General features: G+C 37.4%; 1 protein-coding gene across 2 annotated transcripts in view; it reads right to left on the bottom strand.

Moving 5' to 3' along the window:
- MOSPD2 (motile sperm domain containing 2) overlaps positions 1–21,999 on the bottom strand; it is an 89,790-nt gene that overhangs the window by 36,155 nt on the left and 31,636 nt on the right. For both annotated transcript variants that reach the window (XM_070289804.1, XM_070289803.1), the window contains exon 8: positions 13,015–13,139. In XM_070289804.1, coding sequence (XP_070145905.1) covers positions 13,015–13,139 — 125 coding nt within the window. The remainder of the gene's footprint in view (positions 1–13,014; positions 13,140–21,999) is intronic.

The following is a 21,999-nucleotide window of genomic DNA, read 5'->3' as shown; positions in this document are numbered from 1 at the left end:
ACTTTTAGGACAAGGTAGCAACTTCTAAGGATCTAATGTGCAAAACCCGAAACTGGAACTCTGTCCACTTTCTAAAAGGAAAGGATTCTGGATTTCTGTGTCACTATTCATGCTCTTTGTCATACTGAAATTTGGATAGCAGGCTATTTCTCCAGATAATCAATGAGAGGCAGAGTAGAAATTTTACTCCTCAACACCTAGGCTCAGAGGAGCAGAGAAAGGAAAATTGTGAGAGTAAGTTGAGAGTTGAGTCCAGTCACTCAGTATTACTCAGCCATTAAAAATAAGGAAATTATGCCATTTGCAGAAGTATGGATGGACCTGGGATGATCATACTAACTGAAGTCAGAGAAAGATAAATATCATATATATCATTTTTATGCAAAATCTAAAAAAAGATACAATTGAATTTATTTACAAAACAGAAACAAGCTCATAGACTTAGAAATCAAACTTATGGTAACAAAAGGGAAAAGATGGGAGGGAAGGAATAAATTGGAAATTTGGGACTGACATATACATACTACTGTATTTAAAATAAAGGGGAGGGGACATATGTACACCTAAGCTGATTCATGTTGATGTTTGACAGTAAACAATAAAATTCTGTAAAGCAATTATTCTTTAATTAAATAATAAATTTAATAAAATACAACAAATAATGAACAAAGATCTACTGTACAGCACAGGGAACTCTACTCAATATTCTGTAATAACCTAAATAGGAAAATAACTTGAAGAATAGATACATGTATATGTATAATTGAATCACTTTGTTGTATACCTGAACTGTGGTTCAGTGGAAGAGAATCCGCCTCTAATGCAGGAGATCCAGGTTTGATCCCTGGGTTGGGACGATCCCCTGGAGAAGGGCATGGCAACCCACTCCAGTATTCTTGCCTGGAGAATCCCATGGACGGAGGAGCCTGGTGGGCTACAGTTCTTGGGGTTGTGAAACGGTCAGATATGACTTAGCTACTAAACAACAAGAACTACTCTCTAATTTGCAGGGGGTGGAGTGGCAATAGTCTAGGGCTTCCCTGGTAGCTCAGCTGGTTAAGAATCTGCCTGCAATGCAGACCCCAGTTCAATTCCTGGGTTGGGAAGATCCACTGGAGAAGGGATAGGCTACCCACTCTAGTATTCTTTGGCTTCCCTTGTGGCTCAGCTGGTAAAGAATCCGCCTGCAATGTGGAAGACCTGGGTTCAATACCTGGCTTCAATCCCTGGGTTGGGAAGATCTCCTGGAGAAGGGAAAGGCTACCCACTCCAGTATTCTGGCCTGGAGAATTTCATGGACTTTATAGCCCATGGGGTCGCAAAGAGTCAGACACAACTGAGCAACTTTCGTTTTCACTCTCAATAAGCATTGTAAATCAACTATACTCCAATAGAAAATAAACAATAAAGGGAAACAGTTCTGAATGGCAACACAAACAAAACCCAACCAATAAATCAACCAACCACAAATTAAAAAAAAAAAAAACTTAAAAAACAAAGCATTCTTTAAAAGTCCATAACTGGGAAAATATGTATTACATATAATAGCAACAAAAACCACTTTTCCTTAAAATATAGAAAAATCAACAAGAGTAACCACTCAACAAAATAAGGAATTAAGGAATGATGGAGAGTTCATAGAAAAAAATAGACTGCCTTTTAAACCATTAAAAAATGCTCAACATCACTTACAATAAAAAAGTACAAATTCAAACCATAGTTAAGTATTTTTCACCTGAGACTGACAAAGCTTAAAATAAGGAAAATAGGTGGTGGTGGCAAGGATGTGATTCAAGCATTCTCATATATTAAATAGACACAGTCTCTTTACAGGGAAATTGGTAACAGGCATCACAAATCAGCTATTGAAGTTTAAACTGAATGTAACGACTGACCTAATGATTTCAATTCAAGGAGTTTATCTTCTACAGATACTGCTGCTTCCATACTAAGAATTCATTATGAGAATATTCACTGAATCAGTGTTAGTAATGGTAAAAGGTTAGAAAATTAATAGTATTTAAAACAGAACATAATAATAATACATCATTAGATCCACACAATGGAATATTCTGCAATGGTTTAAAGAATCTATTAGATCTCTAGCAATCAATATGGTATGACCTAAAAATAAATGATATTAAAAAAACAGAATAATATACTAAATAGCATATAATGACTACAGTAAAAAACAATAACAATGGACTTAGTATTTCTAGAAGAAGAAAAAACTCTGAAACAGTGACTACTTGGGGGAATTGCAGTGGCAGTGATTTAGGAAAGTAGACATACTTTTAATTTTCATTGTGCTGTTGTAATTTTCAGTCTTTGGTACTGTTTATTTAAGGAAGTGTGTATGTATTTAAGGGAAAAATGTACTTTAATGAACAGTAGTCCTATTACTATTATAACTACAATTCTGAGGAAATAAATCTCTAGCAACCGAGAAGGGAAATAAAATACCTTTTTCTATCCATAAAAATAAAATTAATAGCATGCAGTAAAAACTACTTTTAAGAAACAACAACTGTACTGGCAAATTATTTAACAGAACAAACCAATCAAATACTTATTTTAACCAAGGTTAGTATCTGAAATGACACATACTTTTTGAAATGAAACATACTTTGTTTTTCTAGGTTTAAAAGTGAAATATAAGGCCTCAGAAGAGGAAAGCAGGAAACATGAAGTTTAAATAGTGCTTCAGGGGGAGGAAGTCAAGATGGCAGAGTAGGAGGACATGGAGCTCACCTCTTCCCACAAATACATCAAGAATACACCTACAAATGGAACAATTCTCAGAGTACATGCTGAACACTAGAAGAGGACTTTGGGCAGCTAAAAGGACAACAAAGATCTCTGCATAACCAGGCAGAAAGAAAGAAAGAAAATACAGGAAGCTGAATGGGATCTTGCACCCCAAGGAGGGAGGTGCAAGAGAGGAGAGGTTCCTGTACCTCAGGAAGCCCCCTCATTGGCAGGGCTATCAGCTGGGACAGAAGAGGAGTTAGATAACACAGCAACCAGTCTGTGGCAGGCAGGACAGAGTGAGACCTCCACAGGTGGTCCACAACCCTGTGCACCCCAGCCTGAGATGTGTCTGTAGATGCAAACGGGCTGGATGCTGGTACGTTGGGTCTGGAGAGAGCAGACCTGGGGAAAGCCTGCTGCCCGTGGTGACAAGATAGCCTGAAGGGATGGGAGGGTGGAGCTCTACAACCAGGAATATTTGTGGAAGAAGCCCGGGACGCCATAGAAGCAAAGTGCCATTGTTCAGAGGCATGTAAAGGGTGAGGCTGTCACTGCAGGCTCTTTCAACATGTGTTGACCTTTGCCTTGGTGGGCTCCAGGAGGGGCTACCTCCTCGGTGGTCCACACACCCTGACCACTGCCCCAGTAGTCTATTGCCTGAGCAGGCTCCACAGGGCTGGGGGAAGATAGATCTTTCGCTCTTGGAGAGTACACACAAGGTCTCAAAAACTGGGCCCCAGGGCAAAGCAATGACTCCATAAGAGTCTAGACCTACTTATGGGTCTTGGATAGTCTCCTGGCGAGGTGCAGGTTGGCTGTGGCTCCCTATGGAGGCAAGAATACTGGTGGCAGAGGCCTCAGGGAATATTGATGGGTATGAGCTTTCCCAGAGGGAGGTCCCCGTTTTGGCACCAAGACCTGGCCCCATCCAACAGTCTGCAGGTTCCAGAGCTGAAATACTTCCGGCCAAACAATCAACAAGACAGGAACACAGCGCCACCCAGCATCAGACAGGCTGCCTCAAGTCATACTGAGCTCAAGTGAAGTTAAGTGAAAGTCACTCAGTCGTGTCTGACTCTTTGCGACCCCATGGACTATAGAGTCCATGGAATTCTCCAGGCCAGAATACTGGAGTGGGTAGCCTTTCCCTTCTCCAGGAGATCTTCCCAACTCAGGGATTTAACCCAGGTCTCCCACATTGCAGGCAGATTCTTTACCAGCTGAGCCACAAGGGAAGCCAAAGAATACTAGAGTGGGTAGCCCATCCCTTCTCCAGTGGATCTTCCTGACTCAGGAATCGAACTGGGGTCTCCTGCATAGCAGGCAGATTCTTAACCAGCTGAGCTACCAGGGAAGCCCTTACTGAGCTCAAAGATGCCCCTAAACACACCCCTTGACACGGCCCTGCCCACTGAGGGCAGGCACCAGAAACAAGAACAACTAGGATCCTGTAGCCTGCGCAAAGAAGGCTATAAGCACAGAAGGTTAGACAAAATAAGATGACACAGAAATATGTTTCAGACGAAGGAACAAGATAAAAACCCACAAGAACAACTAAATGAAGAGGAAATAGGCAATCAAGCTGAAAAAGAATTCAGAGTAATGATAGTAAAGATGATCCAAAATCTTGGGAAAAGAATGGAGGCACAGACCGAGAAGATATGAGAAATGTTTAACAAAGAGATAAAAGATTTAGAGAATGAAGAATTAGAGATAAACAATTCAACAATTGGGACTTCCCTAATGGCGCAGTGGATAGGAATCCACCTGCCAATGGAGACAATATGAGTTCAATCCCTGGTTGGGGAAGATTCCACATGCCAGGGAGCAGCTAAGCCCATGTGCCACAACTACTGAAGCTGGTGCACTTTAGAGCCTGCGAGCAACAAGTACTGAGCCTATGTGCCACAACTACTGAAGCCTGTGTGCCTAGAGCCTGTGCTCCACAACAAGAGAAGCCACCACAATGAGAAGCCCATGTACTACAATGAAGAGTAGCCCCCGCTTGCTGCAACTAGAGAAATCCCACACAAAGCAACAAAGATTCAGTGCAGCCAAAAATAAATCATAATTAAAAAAAAACTCTATCCCACCCTCTCCCTCTCCCTCAGAGTCCAAAAGTCCGCTCTACACATCTGTGTCTCTTTTGCTGTCTTGCATACAGGTATTGTAAAATAAAATAAAGTAACAATTAAAATTAAAATTAAAAAATTAAAAAAAAAACTAAAAATCAAAACACACAATACAAATCAAAAATATACTAGGAGGAATTAATAGCAGAATAACTAAGGCAGAGAATGAATAAATGAACTGGAAGACAGAGTGGTGGAAATCATGGCTGCAGAACAAAACAAATAGAATGAAAAATGATAAGAAATGAGAAAGAAAGAGGGAAAGGGCCTGAGAAACTATTTGAAGAGATTACAGCTGAAATTTCCCTTGGAAAAGGAAATATTCACCCAAGAGCAGGGAGTATAGAGAGTCCCTGGCAGGATAAATCCAAAAGGAACACCCTGAGATACATATTAATCAAACTGACAAAAATTAAAATATAGAGAAAAAATATTGAAAGCAACAAGGGAAAAGCAACAAATAACATACAAGGGAATTCCCATAAAGTTATCAGCTGATTTTTCAGTGGAAACTGCAGGCCAGAAGAGAGTAGCATGATATATTCAAACTGACAAAAGGGAGAAAATCTCCAACCAAAAACATTCTAACCAGCAAGGCTCTTGTTCAGACTCCACAAAGAAACGAAAAGCATTACAGACAAGCAAAAGCTAAGCGAACTCAGCATCACCAGACCAGCTTTGCAACAAATGCTAAAGGTACTTCTTTAGGTGTTTAAAAAAAAAAAAGGCCAAACTTAGAAATATGAAAATCCACATGGGAAAGCTTACCAGTAAACATACAGTAAAAGTAGGAAATCATCCACACACAAATATGGTATCAAAACTGGCAACTGTGAGGAGAGTACAAATGCAGAAAATGGGCAATGCATTTGAAATTAAGTGAACAGCAACTTAAAACAATGTTGTATATATATACATATAGATAGATAGATAAATTGCTATATCAAAACCTTATGGAAGACGTCCCTGGTGGTGCAGTAGATAAAAATCTGCCTGCCAATGCAGGAAACAGAGGTTCAATCCCCGGCCCAGGAAGATTCCACATGCCTCTGGCAATTAATGCCCATGTGCCACAACCACTCTGTGCTCTAGAGCCCATGAGCTAACTATTGAGCCCACATGCCTCAACTACTGAAGCCTGTGCACTCTAGAGCCCATGCTCTGCAATAAGAGAAGCCATGGCAATGAGAAGCCTGCACACTGAAACTACAGAGTAGTCTACACTCTCTCCAACTAGAGAAAGCCTGTGCACAGCAATGAAGACCCAGAGAAATAAAAATATTAAAAAAACGTTATGGGAAATGTGAACCAAAAAACTACAACAGATACACAATAGATACACACACAAAATAAAAAGCAATATGAACACTAAATCATGAGAAGAGAACAAAAAAGGAGGGAAAAAGACTTACAAAAACAACTTCAAAAGAATTTTAAAAAATGGCAATAAGAATATACATATCAATAATTACCTTAAATGTAAATAGGTTAAATGCTCCAATTAAAAGACACAAACTGCCTGAATAGGATAAAAAAATGACTCATATATATGCTGTCTATAAGAAACTCATTTCAGACCTACGAACACATACAGACTGAAAGTGAGGGGATGGAAAAAGATATTCTATGCAAATAGAAATGAAAAGAAAGCTGGAGTGGCAATACTCATATCAGACAAAACAGACTTTAAAATAAAGACTGTTATAAAAGACAAACAAAGACACTACATAATGATCAAGAGATCAATCCAAGAAGAAGATATAACAATATAAATATATATGCACTCAACACAGAGACCCGCAACATACAAGGCAAATGCCAAGGGAACTCAACAGTAACACAATAGTGGGAGACTTTACCTTTCACTGTTCATCTGAAACGATCACAATATTGTTAGCTCGCTATACCCCAGTAAAAAATTAAAAGTTTAACAAAAAACAGAGAATAAACAAATAAACAGAAAATAATGGGGGACTTTACATCCCACTTCCACCAATGGACAAATCATCTAGACAGAAATTCAATAAGGAACATAGGCCTTAAATGACTCATTAGACCAGATAAACCCAACTGATACTTACAGCACACTCCATCTAAAAGCAGCAGAATACACTTTCTTCTCATGAGCACATGGAACATTCTCTAGAATACATTATATCTTGGGCCACAAATCAAGCCTTGGTAAATTTAAGAAAACTGAAATCATAAGAAGCATCTTTTCTGGCCACAACACTGTAAGATTAGAATTAAATTACATGTAATAACTGTAAGCAAAAAAACACACACAATCATGTGAAGGCTAAACAATATGTTACTAAACCAATGGATCACTGAAGAAATCGAAGACAGAATAAAAAAAAAATACCTAGAGGCTAATGACAATGAAAACATGACAATCTAAAACCTATGCGAACCAACAGAAGCAATTCTACGAGGGAAGTTAACAGCAATATGATCTTACCACAGAAAACAAGAAAAATTTCAAATAAACCACCTAAAGTTACACCTAAAGCAACTAGGGAAGAGGAACAAACAAAATCCAAAGTTAGCATAAGGAGAAAAATCATAAAGATCAGAGTGGAAATAAATGAAATGGAGACAAAACAATAGAAAAGATGAATGAAACTAAAAGCTGGGTCTTTGAAAAGATACACAAAATTGATAAACTTTTAGCCAGACTCATCATGAAAAAAAGGGAGGGCTCAAATCAGTAAAATTACAAATGAAAAACAAATTATTATAAGCACCACAGAAATACAAAGGATCATGAGAGACTACTACTACACTACTACAAGTGCCAATAAAACAGACAATCTAGAAGAAATGGACAAATTCTTAGACTGAACCAGAACAAACTAGAAAATGTGAACAGACCAATAACAAGTGATATTGAAACTGTGATTTTAAAAACTCTCAACAAAGTCCAGGACCACATGACTTCAAAGGTGAATTACATCTCACATTTAGAGAAGAGTTATCACCTATTTTTCTGAAACTCCTGCAGAGGAAGGAAAACTCTCAAACACCTTCTAAAAGATTTTCATCACTCTGATATCAAAATCAGAAAAAGCACAAAAAAATAAAATTATAGGCCAATATCACAGATAAACAGACGCAAAAATCCTCAACAAAATACTAGCAAACCAAACCCAACAATACATCATGATCAAGTGGGATTTACCCCAGGGATGCAAGGATTCTTCAATGCAAGCCAATTAATTAGTGTGATATACCATATTAACAAACAGAAGAATAAAAACCAAATAATTAACTTTGTAGATGCAGAAAAAGCTTTTGACAACATCAGGCATATTGATATTACTTTAAATGTAAATAGATTAAATGCACCAACCAAAAGACTTAGACTGGCTGGGTGGATGAAAACATGTGCATGTATGTACTTCTAGTTTACCACATCACTCTGCTTGGAACCCCTCCCCCCAGTTGTACGTTACTATTTTATATTGTTAAGTTAATCATGTTCCCATTATGGCTTGCAATTTTAATTAACTTTTATTTTTTGTCTGGCTATTGACTGTGAAAACTGATAAACATATTTTACTTTTGTGATTACTCACTTAATAACACTGTATCATGATTGGCCAACAGAAAAACAATAGACCTCTATATCACCAAAACTAGGATCTAACAGAAAAAAACTTGTAATCACTTTTTAAAATCCAGATGGATATCAGAATTATCTTGAAACTTTTTGAAAAACACAAATGCTCAGGTATTTCTTTTTCTCACCAGAGCTCCAAATATGTTTCTAATGAGCAGTCATGTTTAAAAACAACTCGAATATATGATGATCTTTTAGTTTTATCTAGTTTATTTCACTTTTTCTATTTCATATTCAGGGCTCCCATTTCATTTAGTTTATGTTCTCTAATTTTTTCCATCTTTTTTTTTTTTTTTTGGATACTCTTTCTCAAGCCTTTATCAAGTATAGTAGAAAAACTTGTATACACATATGTAAATGTGTAATATATATATATATTTTAGAAAACTTATGAACCTAAAAAATTATGACATTTTGGCTAATCAATGAATATAGTAAAGTTACAGGATATAAAATCAACACACAGAAATACCTTGCATTCCTATACACTAATAATGAGAAAACAGAAAGAGAAATTAAGGAAACAACTCCATTCACCATTACAACGAAAAGAATAAAATACTTAGGAATATATCTACCTAAAGAAACAAAAGACCTATATATAGAAAACTATAAAACACCAGTGAAAGAAATCAAAGAGGACCCTAATAGATGGACAAGTATACCGTGTTCATGGATCAGAAGAATCAATATAGGGAAAATGAGTATACTACCAAAAGCAATCTATAGATTCAATGCAATCCCTATCAAGCTACCAACAGTATTTTTCAGAGAACTAGAACAAATAATTTCACAATTTGTATGGAAATACAAAAAAACCTCAAAGAGCCAAAGCAATCTTGAAAAAGAAGAATGGAACTGGAGGAATCAACCTGCCTGATTTCAGGCTCTACTACAAAGCCACAGTCATCAGGATAGTATATGGTACTGGCACAAAGACAGAAATATAGATCAATGGAACAAAATAGAAAGCTCACAGATAAATCCATGCACCTATGGACACCTTATCTTTGACACAGGAGGCAAGAATATACAATGGAGAAAAGACAAATCTCTTTAACAAGTGGTGCTAGGAAAACTGGTCAACTGCTTGTAAAAGAATGAAACTAGAACACTTTATAATACCATACACAAAAACAAACTCAAAATGGATTAAAGATCTAAATGTAAGAGCAGAAACTATAAAACTCCTAGAGAAGAACATAGGCAAAACACTCTCTGACATAAATTACAGCAGGATCCTCTATGACCCACCTCCCAGAATATTGGAAATAAAAGCAAAAAATAAATAAATGGGACCTAATTAAAATTAAAAGCTTCTGCACAACTAAGGAAACTATAAGCAAGGTGAAAAGACAGCCTTCAGAATGGGAGAAAATAATAGCAAAGAAGCAACAAAGAACTAATTTCAAAAATATACAAGCAACTCCTGCAGCTCAATTCCAGAAAAATAAATGACCCAATAAAAAAATGGGCCAAGGAACTAAACAGACATTTCTCCAAGAAAGACATACAAATGGCTAACAAACACATGAAAAGATGCTCAACATCATTCATTATTAGAGAAATGCAAATCAAAACCACAATGAGGTACCATTTCACACCAGTCAGAATGGCTGCAATCCAAAAGTCTACAAGTAATAAATGCTGGAGAGGGTGTGGAGAAAAGGGAACCCTCTTACACTGTTGGTGGGAATGCAAACTAGTACAGCCACTATGGAGAACAGTGTGGACATTCCTTAAAAAACTGGAAATAGAACTACCATATGACCCAGCAATCCCACTGCTGGGCATGCACACTGAGGAAACCAGAATTGAAAGAGACACGTGTACCCCAATGTTCATCGCAGCACTGTTTATAATAGCCAGGACATGGAAGCAACCTAGATGTCCATCAGCAGACGAACAGATAAGAATGCTGTGGTACATATACACAATGGAGTATTACTCAGCCATTAAAAAGAATACATTTGAATCAGTTCTAATGAGGTGGATGAAACTGGAGCCAATTATACAGAGTGGAGTAAGCCAGAAAGAAAAACACCAATACAGTATACTAACGCATATATATGGAATTTAGAAAGATGGCAATGATAATCCTGTATGCAAGACAGCAAAAGAGACACAGATGTATAGAACAGTCTTCTGGACTCTGTGGGAGAGGGCAAGGGTGAGATGATTTGGGAGAATGGCATTGAAACATGTATATTATCATATATGAAACGAATCGCTAGTCCAGGTTCGATGCATGATACAGGTTGCTTGCGGCTGGTGCACTGGGATGACCCAGAGAGATGGGATGGGGAGGGAGGTGGGAGGGGGAACACATGTACACCTGTGGCAGATTCATGTCAATATATGGCAAAACCAATACAATATTGTAAAGTAATTAGCCTCCAATTAAAATAAATAAATTTATATTAAAAATTATGACATTTTGATTCTACCTGTTTGACTTAGTATGACTAGAATACTAGATTTCTAATTAAAAAATAAATATGCAATAAGTGACAAAGTTTTACTGTGTAGCATATGGAACTATAGTCATATCTTGTAATAACCTATGATGCAAAATAATTTCAAAATAATATATGTGTATTTGTATAACTGAATCACCTTGCTGTGCACCTGAAACACTGTAAGTCAACTATACTTCAATAAAACATATATATTAAAAATATGGCAAAGTTCAACAATGCAAAACTGCAATTACTTTTGCACCAACCTAATAAAAACAACCTACTATATAGAACAGGGAACTCTGCAATAGCCTATATGGGAAAACAATCTGAAATAGGATGGATATATGTACAACCGATTCATTCGTTTTGATGAACACCTGAAACTGACAATAAACATTAAAAAAATACAGAAATAATTCAATATTTAGGGGAAGAAAAAGAAACATCTTTGAAATCATCTTTAATGACCATCATTCAGTAATAAGACACTTTTCATTTGGTTTTTCAGATGTCTAGGAATCAAGATACTCATAACCAGTTTAAGGTTCAGTTTGGCTGAAGAAATAGTTGTGCATGTCTCTATATGAAAAAATTTCTATTTTTGTTACCCTCATCCCACCCAATTTCCTTTGCAGTATGAGTTGAAGTGTTGTGGAGTTCTCTGTAGGACTACGTCCAGTTATGATAGTCTGGAAACAGTCTCAGACATAAGGATATTTTATATCTTTTAAAATAAATGAGTCTCAGTTCATAAGTATTAATGGCAGCCCACTCCAGTATTCTTGCCTGGAGAATCCCAGGGACAGAAGAGCCTAGTGGGCTGCCGTCTATGGGGTTGCACAGTCGGACACGACTGAAGCGACTTAGCAACAGCAGCAGCAGGGACCTCATACTACTCTTCCTTTCTTTTCTTAGAATCATCCTTAGCTGGTTGCCAAAAGCGGCTGAGAACTTTCTGTATAATATACCACTCTCGTGGAGAGTCAATTTTGGTTCAGATATTTTATCCAGTCTTTCATAGGTTCCAAATGTACTGTACAAACAAAAGGTTGATAACTTCCCCCTGAAATTACCAATTCAAGGTTTTTTCCAATGAAAGAAAACACAGAAAAGGATACACAAAAACTTATCATTTTGCTACTCCTTTGATTCTAGTTGAACGTAATTTTGCCAGTACTAAGTAGATTGCCAAAGTCAAATAACTGAAGTATTAACCAATCAAATTAACCTAAAGCATACAAAATCCATAGGTTTCACAGTTTATTTTTTTAGAAAAGTCATTATCCAATTATGTTTCATTGCTATGGAGTACTAAAAATTTAACACATTTCTACTTACTTCTGGTCTCTTATTTGTAAGTAGTAAGATCATTTCCAAAAAATATTATAGTATATATTAACTTCTAAATTAAAAACTGTTCAACAGTAAATAACTGAAATCAAACTAAAGAGACATCAAAAGGCAATTAAGTGATTTATAGTCATTCATTAAACAATTTATGGGTTATCTCTAGACAGTGTAATGCAGCCACAAACAAGAACAAGACAGCTTATCACATAATGATTTTGAATGATTTCTAAGAGATTTTGTGAAGCAAAAAGCAGCACACACAATAGTGTATAAATACACTACTTGGTTAAAACCATGATGGGAGGGAAAAATAATTATATATATATATATATGAATACTATAGCTGTTTATATATTACATATTTAGTATAGTTTTTTATATAGGTAACACAGATCTCTGGGGGGAAAAAAAGAATTAAACTAGAGAGAACAGGATGGTAGCCACAGCAGTACAACTCTGAATACTTTTACTGAGTATCTTTCAGTTTAAAATCATATAAAAACTTGACCTATTCAAAAATAACAACTCAAGATGTTTAATAAAAAATGTCTATAACTCTGGTTTCTATTTTAGATTATCTATAATTTTTCTTAGGCTATTTAGATATTGCTTTTCTGTTTCTGTTGAGGAAAGAATACAGCCTCATGTGTCATGTCCCAGTCTTATTTTAAAAACAGGTTCTAGGTACTGTACTTACAGTTCCACCCATGTGAGGAGGCAGGTATTCTACACTGACATAGTCTTGGATGTCATTTTTACTCGTAAACTTCAACAAACTCACTGCTTCTGGACCAAGCCAGGTTTTCACAATTTTGAAAGCAGCTGAAGAAAAACACAACCACTGTATTAAATTCCTTTCATTCTCTTTCTCGATTTACTTACCGTATGTGCTAATGTAGGTCCTCTGAGATTAGTTTGGGCTAAAATATGTATTTTTCCATGGCTTGATAGTTATATTCACATTCTCTAACCCCTTATGGCAGAAAGTGAAGAAGAACTAAAGTTTCACTTTCCCGATGAAAGTGAAAGAGGAGTGAAAAAGTTGGCTTAAAACTCAACATTCAGAAAACTAAGATCATGACATCTGTTCCCATCACTTCATGGCAGATAGATGGGGAAACAATGGAAACAATGAGAGACTATTTTTTTGAGGTTTAAAATCACTGCAGATGGTGATGGCAATCATGAAATTAAAAGATGCTTGCTCCTTGGAAGAAAAACAATGACCAACTTAGACAGCATATTAAAAAGCAGAGACATTACTTGCTGACAAAGGTCTCTAGTCAAAGCTGTGGTTTTTCCAGTGGCCATGTATGGACTATAAAGAAAGTTGAATGCCAAAGAATTGATGCTTTTGAACTATGGTGTTGGAGAAGGCTCTTGACAGTCCCTTGGACTGCAAGGAGATCCAACCAGTCCATCGTAAAGGAAATCAGTCCTGAATATTCTTTGGAAGGACTGATGCTGAAGCTGAAACTCCAATACTTTGGCCATTCCAATACTTTTGCGAAGAACTGACTCACTGGAAAAGACCCTGATGCTGGGAAAGATTGAAGGTGGGAGGAGAAGGGGACGACAGAGGATGAGATGGTCGGATGGAATCACTTACTCGATGTACATGAATTTGATTAAGCTCTAGGAGTTGGTGATGGACAGGCAAGCCTGGTGTGCTGCAGTCCATGGGGCCACAAAGTCGGACACAACTGAACAACTAAACTGAACTGAATCCCTGTAGGCATTTATACTTTAACTGTGCCTTATGGGTTTCAAATGTTCCAGGAAGATTCTGGAGAATTAAATTACTTTGATGTTCATTAACAAACTTATGGTTTTGGCCTCTGAACAAATCCATCAATGATCCCGACTTCTAAGATTTCCAGACAATGAATCACTACCTGTACAACAGTACGGGAAGAGTCATTTGCCTTATGCTTCTCTGATAAATCCCCAATCTGAAAAATCTTCTAAAATGGGAAGTCAGGAAGAGAAAGAAAAAGCCCTTCTCTTATGTGTGTGACCCAGACTCAGACTTTTCCACCCTAACCTTAAACTTCTGTGCCTTTCTCCTAAGCCCTGCAGCTTAAGAGTTACGATGATATTATAGAATCTTCAAGAATAAAATTATCAAATACAGCTATTTTGTAACTACAATTTTGTTCTATCATGTGATTTTGATAAACTTTTTAACCTTCTTTCCATCATGAGTTCCTAAGCACATTTTAATGGAATTAAAAGAGAAATCCTGAATTAAATTTGCAAAAGCATCAATGAAAAAGTCAGGAAATAAAACAGCATGACAATGAACATTAAACAGTAGTTCAGAAAACTGCATTTTTACTTTGGCTAATTATGTGTAAAAATTTCTACATAACATTTACATTTTCATTAATTTCAATTCAAAAAATCTGAGTTGGCATGTCTGAAGCTATGGTACTTGAAAGTAACTGAAGTGCTATAAAGCTGACTTTTCATAACAGCTTTTATTGAAATAAAATTTACATACCATAAAATTCACTTTTTTTAACGTATACTCATCAATGATTTTTCTTTAGTATATTCAGAGTTGTGGAACTCATCACCACTATCTAATTTTGGAACATTTTCATCACCCAAAAAGAAATCTCCACCCATGGGCAATCTCTCATCTTCCTTTCTCCCTGACAACCATTAATCTAGTTTCTGTCTTTATGGATTTGCCCGTTTTTGTAACTATGTTTTTATAAATATGAGTTTTTATTTCCTACCAGCTTTGTTCACTCAGCATGTTTTTAAGGATCATCTGTAATGGAGCATGTATCATATTTAATTCCATTTTATGGCTGAATAATTTTTCATTTTATGGTTATATAACATGTTTATTTACTATTTATTAGCATTTGTTATTATCAATAACCTCAGATACACAGATGATACCACCCTTATGGCAGAAAGTGAAGAGGAACTAAAGAGCCTCTTGATGAAAGTGAAAGAGGAGAGTGAAAAAGTTGGCTTAAAACTCAATATTAAAAAAATGTAGATCATGGCATCTGGTCCTATCACTCCATGGCAAATAGCTGGGAAAACAATGGAAACAGTGACAGACTTTATTTTCTTGGGCTCCAAAATCACTGCAGATGGTGACTGCAGCCATGAAAGTAAAAGATGCTTGGTCCTTGGAAGAAAAGGTGTAACCAACCTAGACAGCACATTAAAAAGCAGAGAGACATTACTTGCCGACAACGGTTTCTAGTCAAAGCTGTGGTTTTTCCAGTAGTCAAGTATGGATGTGAGAATTGGACTATAAAGAAAGCTGAATGCTGAAGAATTGATACTTTTGAACTGTGGTGTTGGAGAAGACTTTTGAGAGTCCCTTGGACTGCAAGGAGATCCAACCAGTCCATCCTGAAGGAAATCAGTCCTGAATATTCATTGGAAGGACTGATGCTGAACCTGAAACTCAAATACTTTGGCCACCTGATGCAAAGAACAGACTCATTGGAAAAGACCCTGATGCTTGGAAAAGACTGAAGGTGGGAGGAGAAGGGGATGATAGAGGATGAGACAGTTGGATGGCATCACCAACTCGATGGACCTGAGTTTGAGCAAGCTCCAGGAGTTGGTGATGAACAGGGAAGCCTGGTGTGCTGCAGTCCATGGGGTTGCAAAGAGTCAGATATGACTGAGCCACTGAACTGAACATTTGTTTATCCCTTCATCAACTGATGAACTTTGGATTATTTCCACTTTTCACTATTATGAATAATGCTACTATGAACCTTTGTGTAGAACTCCTTGTGTAGACACACATTTTCAGTTCTCTGGGACATACACGTAGGAGTGAAATTGCTAGGTCACATGATAACTCTGTATTTAATTTTTTGAGGAATGGCAACTGTTAAATGGCTGCGCTATTTAACATTCTCACCCACAGTGTATGAGGGTTCAAAATTCTCCACATCATTATGGACACTTGTTACTTTATTCTGTCTTTTTGATTACAGCCATCCTAGTAGGTGTGAAGTAGTATCTCATTTGGTCTTAATTTGCATTTCTCTAATGATGTTGAGCAGCTTTTATGGGTTTATCACCCATTTACATATTTTCTTTGGCAAAATAATCTATTAAAATCTTTTGTCCTTTTCACCTGGGCCACTTGTCATTTTATTGTTGCATTATAAAAGTTATTTATATATTCTACTCACAAGTCCCTTTTCTGATGTCTGATTTGTAAATATTTTCTTCCATTCTGAGAATTGTCTTTTTACCTTCTTGATGGTGTCCTTTAAGGTACAAAAGTTTTCAATATTAATGAAGTACAATATATCTATTCCTTTGTTGCTTGTGCTTTTTGGGGGTCATACCTAAGAAACCACCGTCTACTCCAAGGTCACATGATTTACCCCTATGGTTTTTCTTTTTTTTGATAATTTATTTTTTTTTTATTTTTTAAATTCTAAAATCTTTAATTCTTACATGCGTTCCCAAACATGACCCCCCCCACCTCCCCCCTATGGTTTTTCTAACAAGTTTATAGTTTCAACTCTGATCCATTTAGAGTTCATTTTGTTAGATGATGGAAGGTAGAGGTCCAACTTCATTCTTTTGAATGCTGATATTAGTTGTCCCAGTATCATTTGTTTAGAAGGCTAATCTTTCTCCACTTAACTGTCTTGGCACCACTGTCAAGAAATCAATCATAAATGTTAGGATTTATTTCTGGACTCTCAATTCTATTTTACTGGTCTTTGTTTCTATTATCATGTTCACACCACAATGTCTTAATGCTTTTATAGTGAATTTTAAAATCAAGAGATGGACTTTCCCAGTGGTGCAGTGGATAGGAATCCACCAATGAAGGGGACACAGGTTCGATTTCTAGCCTGGGAGGATTCCATATGCCACGGAGCAACTGGGCCTATGTACCACAGCTAATGAGCCAGTGCTCTAGAGTTTACAAGCTGAAACTACTAAGCCTGTGTGCCATGATTACTAAAGGTGGCTTATCTAGAGCCAGTGTTCCACAACAAGAGGGGTCACCACAATCAGAGGCTCATGCACTGCAACTGAAGGGTATCCCGCATTCTCTGCAACTAGAGAAAAGCCCAGACAGCAGTGAAGACCCAGCATAGCCAAAAATTTAAAAAATAAAAATTAAAAAAAATCATCTAAACATAGTTAAAAATAGTTAAACTATTTTAAAAATAGTTTAAAATTGTTTAATAATTAATAAAATCAAGAGGTGTGAGTTCCTCAATTTCACTTTTCTTCAGTTCAGTTGCTCAGTTGTGTCCGACTCTTTGCAACCCCATGAATCGCAGCATGCCAGGCCTCCCTGTCCATCACCAACTCCCAGAGTTCACTCCGACTCACGTCCATCGAGTCAGTGATGCCATCCAGCCATCTCATCCTCTGTCGTCCCCTTCTCCTCCTGCCCTCAATCCCTCCCAGCATCAGAGTCTTTTCCAATGAGTCAACTCTTCACATGAGGTGGCCAAAGTATTGGAGTTTCAGCTTTAGCATCATTCCTTCCAAAGAAATCCCAGGGCTGATCTTCAGAATGGACTGGTTGGATCTCCTTGCAGTCCAAGGGACTCTCAGGAGTCTTCTCCAACACCACAGTTCAAAAGCATCAATTCTTCGGCACTCAGCTTTCTCCACAGTCCAACTCTCACATCCATACATGACCACTGGAAAAACCATAGCCTTGACTAGACAGACCTTTGTTGGCAGAGTAATGTCTCTGCTTTTCAACATGTTATCTAGGTTGGTCATAACTTTTCTTCCAAGGAGTAAGCATCTTTTAATTTCATGGCTGCAGTCACCATCTGCAGTCATTTTGGAGCCCCCCAAAATAAAGTGTGACACTGTTCCCACTGTTTCCCCGTCTATTTCCCATGAAGTGATGGGACCAGATGCCATGATCTTCATTTTCTGAATGTTGAGCTTTACGCCAACTTTGAATGGCAAACCACTTCAGTATTCTTGCCTTGAGAACCCCATGAACAGTAAATCACTGTTCTTACTCAAGACTATTTTTATTACTCTGGGTCTCTTGCATCTCCATATGAATTTAAGGACAAACTTGTCCGAATCTGTTTAAGAAAAAAAGTGGGGGCAGCAGTTGGGATTTTGACAGAAACTGCACTGAATCTGTAAATCAACTTTGAAGCACTGCCATCTTAGTAATTAATAGGTCTTCTAATCTGTGAACAAGATATGAATATTTACCTAGATCTTGAATTCCCTTCAGTGGTGTTTTAGTTTTCAGTGTATGAGTTTCCAACTTTTTATTATTTTTATTTCTAAGTATTTTATTCTTTGTGATGCTATTACAACTGGAATGATTATATAATATCATTTTGGGTTATTCATTGCTAACGCATAGAAACACAATCGGTTTCATGTATTGACTTTGCATCAGGTCACCTTGCTGAACTTGTTTACTGGTTCTAACAGGCTTCTGTGTATGTATGGTTTGTATTTCTTAAAATTTTCCATATAGATATCAGCTGCAAATATGAATAGTATGACTTCTTTTCCAATCTGGATGGTTTTTCTTTTTCTTGCCTAAGTGCCCTGACAATCTAAGTGGTAAGAGCTGACAACTTTATCTGGCTTCTGATCTAAGGGGGAAAGTATTGATTCTTCCACTAAGCATGATGCTAACTGGGGGGTTTCAAAGATGAAGTTTTGCACAGATGTCCTTTATCAGGGTGAGGAAATTCTCTTCTGTGAAAAATTAACTTTACCCAAAGAAAGGTCTGGCCTTTATCCTCAGCTTTCAGAAGTAATCTTCATGTCTGTTGGAGTGTCTTTGTTTGCCTATATGCCTTGAGTCACAGTGGAACAACATGATTTAATTTGGGGGCTTTGGGTCACACAGTATCTGTAGACCTCTGGAGAGACTAGAGAGTGAGATGAACCATGTGATAAACTGGTCAGGCCTAAGTAATGGAGCTCCAATAAAAACTCTGAACATCAGTGTTTGGGTGAGCTTTCCTGGTTGGCAACACTCTACGAGCATTGTCATGTACTGATGGTGGGAAAGTAATGCACTTCACATTTGGTACTTTCCTGGATTCTGCCATATGTTTTTCTTCCTTGGCTGATTTTAATCTGAATCCTTTCTTAGTAATAAATTATAGCTGAGTATAACACCTTTCAGTGAGTTCTGTGAGTGACCAAAGTAAACCTAAGGGTAGTTTTGGAAACCCCTTTACATTACAGTTGGTATCAGAAGTAGGAGTAGTCTTGTGTGAACTACTGTGATCCCCACTAACTTTTCAGACATTCCAACTCTTTCTGCCTTCTATTCCTAGTTTCTTGGGTACTATGATCAGGAGAGTACATTTGAATTTTCTCAAATGTTTCTTGTGTCTATTAAAATTATCAGGTTTTTTTTCCCCTTTATTAATATGTTGAATACCTGGTTTATTTTCATATGTTGAACCAACTTTGCATTCCTGAAACAAATCCCACTTGATCATAGCATACAATACCATTCACATGCTCACTAGATTCAGTTTGTTAATACTTTCTTGAGGGTTGGTTCATTTATATTCATAAGGAATATTAGTCTCTAGTTTTCTTTTCCTGTGATGTGTGATATTAGGGATATACTTGCCTTATAAAATGAGTTGGGACATGTTTTATATTTTCTGGAAGAATTTCAGAAGAGTTGGTATTGATTCTTCTATACAGGTCTAGTAGAATTTACTAGTGAAGCAAATACCTTGTTCTAACAACCCAAGAGACAACTCTACACAAGGACATCACCAAATGGTCAATACTGAAATCAGACTGATTTATATTCTTTGCAGCCAAAGAGAAGAAGCTCTATATAGTCAACAGAAACAAGACCTGGATCTGCCTGTGGCTCAGATTATGAGCTCCTTATTGCAAAATTCAGACTTAAATTTGAGGAAAGTTGGAGAAGGCGATGGCACCCCACTCCAGTACTCTTGCCTGGAAAATCCCATGGACGGAGGAGCCTGGTAGGCTGCAGTCCATGGGGTAGTGAAGAGTTGGACACAACTGAGAGACTTCACTTTCACTTTTCACTTTCATGCATTGGAGAAGGAAATGGCAACCCACTCCAGTGTTCTTGCCTGGAGAATCCCAGGGATGGGGGAGCCTGGTGGGCTGCCGTTTATGGGGTTGCACAGAGTCGGACATGACTGAAGTGACTTAGCAGCAGCAGCAGCACGGAAAATCACTAGGCCATTCAGGTATGACCTAAGTCAAATTCCTTATGATTATACACTGGAGGTGATGAACAGATTTAAGGGATTGGATCTGGTAGCGAGTGCCTGAAGAACTATGGATGGAGGTTCATAACATTGTACAGAAGATACTGACCAAAACCATCCCAAAGAAAAAGAAATGCAAGAAGGCCAAGTGATCATATGAGGAGGCTTTACAAATAGCTGAGGAAAATAAAAACAAAGCTGATAAAAAAAATATTAAAAAAAAAAAGATGAGGAAGGCAAGGGAGAAAGGGAAAGATATACCCAACTGAATGCAGAATTCCAGAGAATAGCAAGGAGAGATAAGAGGGCCTTCTAAAATAGACAATGCAAAGAAACAGAAGAAAACAATTAACTGGGAAAGACTAGAGATTTCTTCAAGAAAACTGGGGATATTAAGGGAACATTTCATGCAAGGATGGACATGATAAAAGACAAAACAGTAAGGACCTGACAGAAGCAGAAGAGATTAAGAAGATGCGGCAAGAATACACAGACGAAGCGTACAAAAAAGGTGTTAAAGACCAAGATAACCATGATGGTGTAGTCACTCACCTAAACTCAGACATTTCCACAGTGTGAAGTCAAGTAGGTCTCAGGAAGCACTACTAAGAATAAAGCTAGTGGTGGTGATGGAATTACAGCTTAGCTATCTAAAATAGTAAAAGATGATGCTGTTAAAGTGCTGCACTCAATATGTCAAAATCTGGCAAAGTCACTGGTGGCCACAGGACTGGAAAAGGTCAGTTTTCATTCCAATCCCAAAAAAAGGCAATACCAAAGAATGTTCAAACTACCATACAACTGCGCTCATTTCATATGCTAGTAAGGTTATGCTCAAAACCCTTCAAGCTAGGATTCAGCAGTATGTGAACCTAGAACTTCCAGATGCACAAGCTGGGTTTAGAAATGGCAAGGGAACCAGAGATCAAATTGCCAACATCCACTGATCACAGAAAAAGCAAGAGAATCCCAGGAAAACATCTACTTCTGCTTCACTGACTATGCTAAAGCCCTTGTGTGGATCAAATCAAATTGTGGTAAATTCTTAAAGAGATGAGAATACCAGATCACGTCACCTCCCTCCTGAGAAACCTGTAAGTGGGTTAAGAAGTGGTAGTTAGAACCAGACATGAAAACAACAGACTGCTTCAAATTGGGAAAGGAGTATAACAAGAATGTATATTGTCACCCTACTTATTTAATTTATACGCAGAGTGCATCATGCGAAATGCTGGGCTGGATGAATCACAAGTTGGAATCAAGATTACCGGGAGAAACAGCAACAACCTCAGATATACAGATGATACCACCCTTATGGCAGAAAGCAAAGAGGAACTAAAAAGCCTCTTGATGAGGGTGAAAGAACAAAGTGAAAAAGCTGGCTTAAAACTCAACATCCAAATGGTTATATTTGACTAATTCAAAATTATATACTCTGCCAAATAAAAGACTTG

The sequence above is a fragment of the Ovis canadensis genome, chromosome X, assembly GCF_042477335.2.
Source record: "Ovis canadensis isolate MfBH-ARS-UI-01 breed Bighorn chromosome X, ARS-UI_OviCan_v2, whole genome shotgun sequence".
In the NCBI taxonomy this organism is placed as follows: Eukaryota; Metazoa; Chordata; class Mammalia; order Artiodactyla; family Bovidae; genus Ovis; species Ovis canadensis.
The sequence above is the reverse complement of the archived record's forward strand: the minus strand, read 5'-3'. Positions and strand labels throughout refer to the sequence as shown.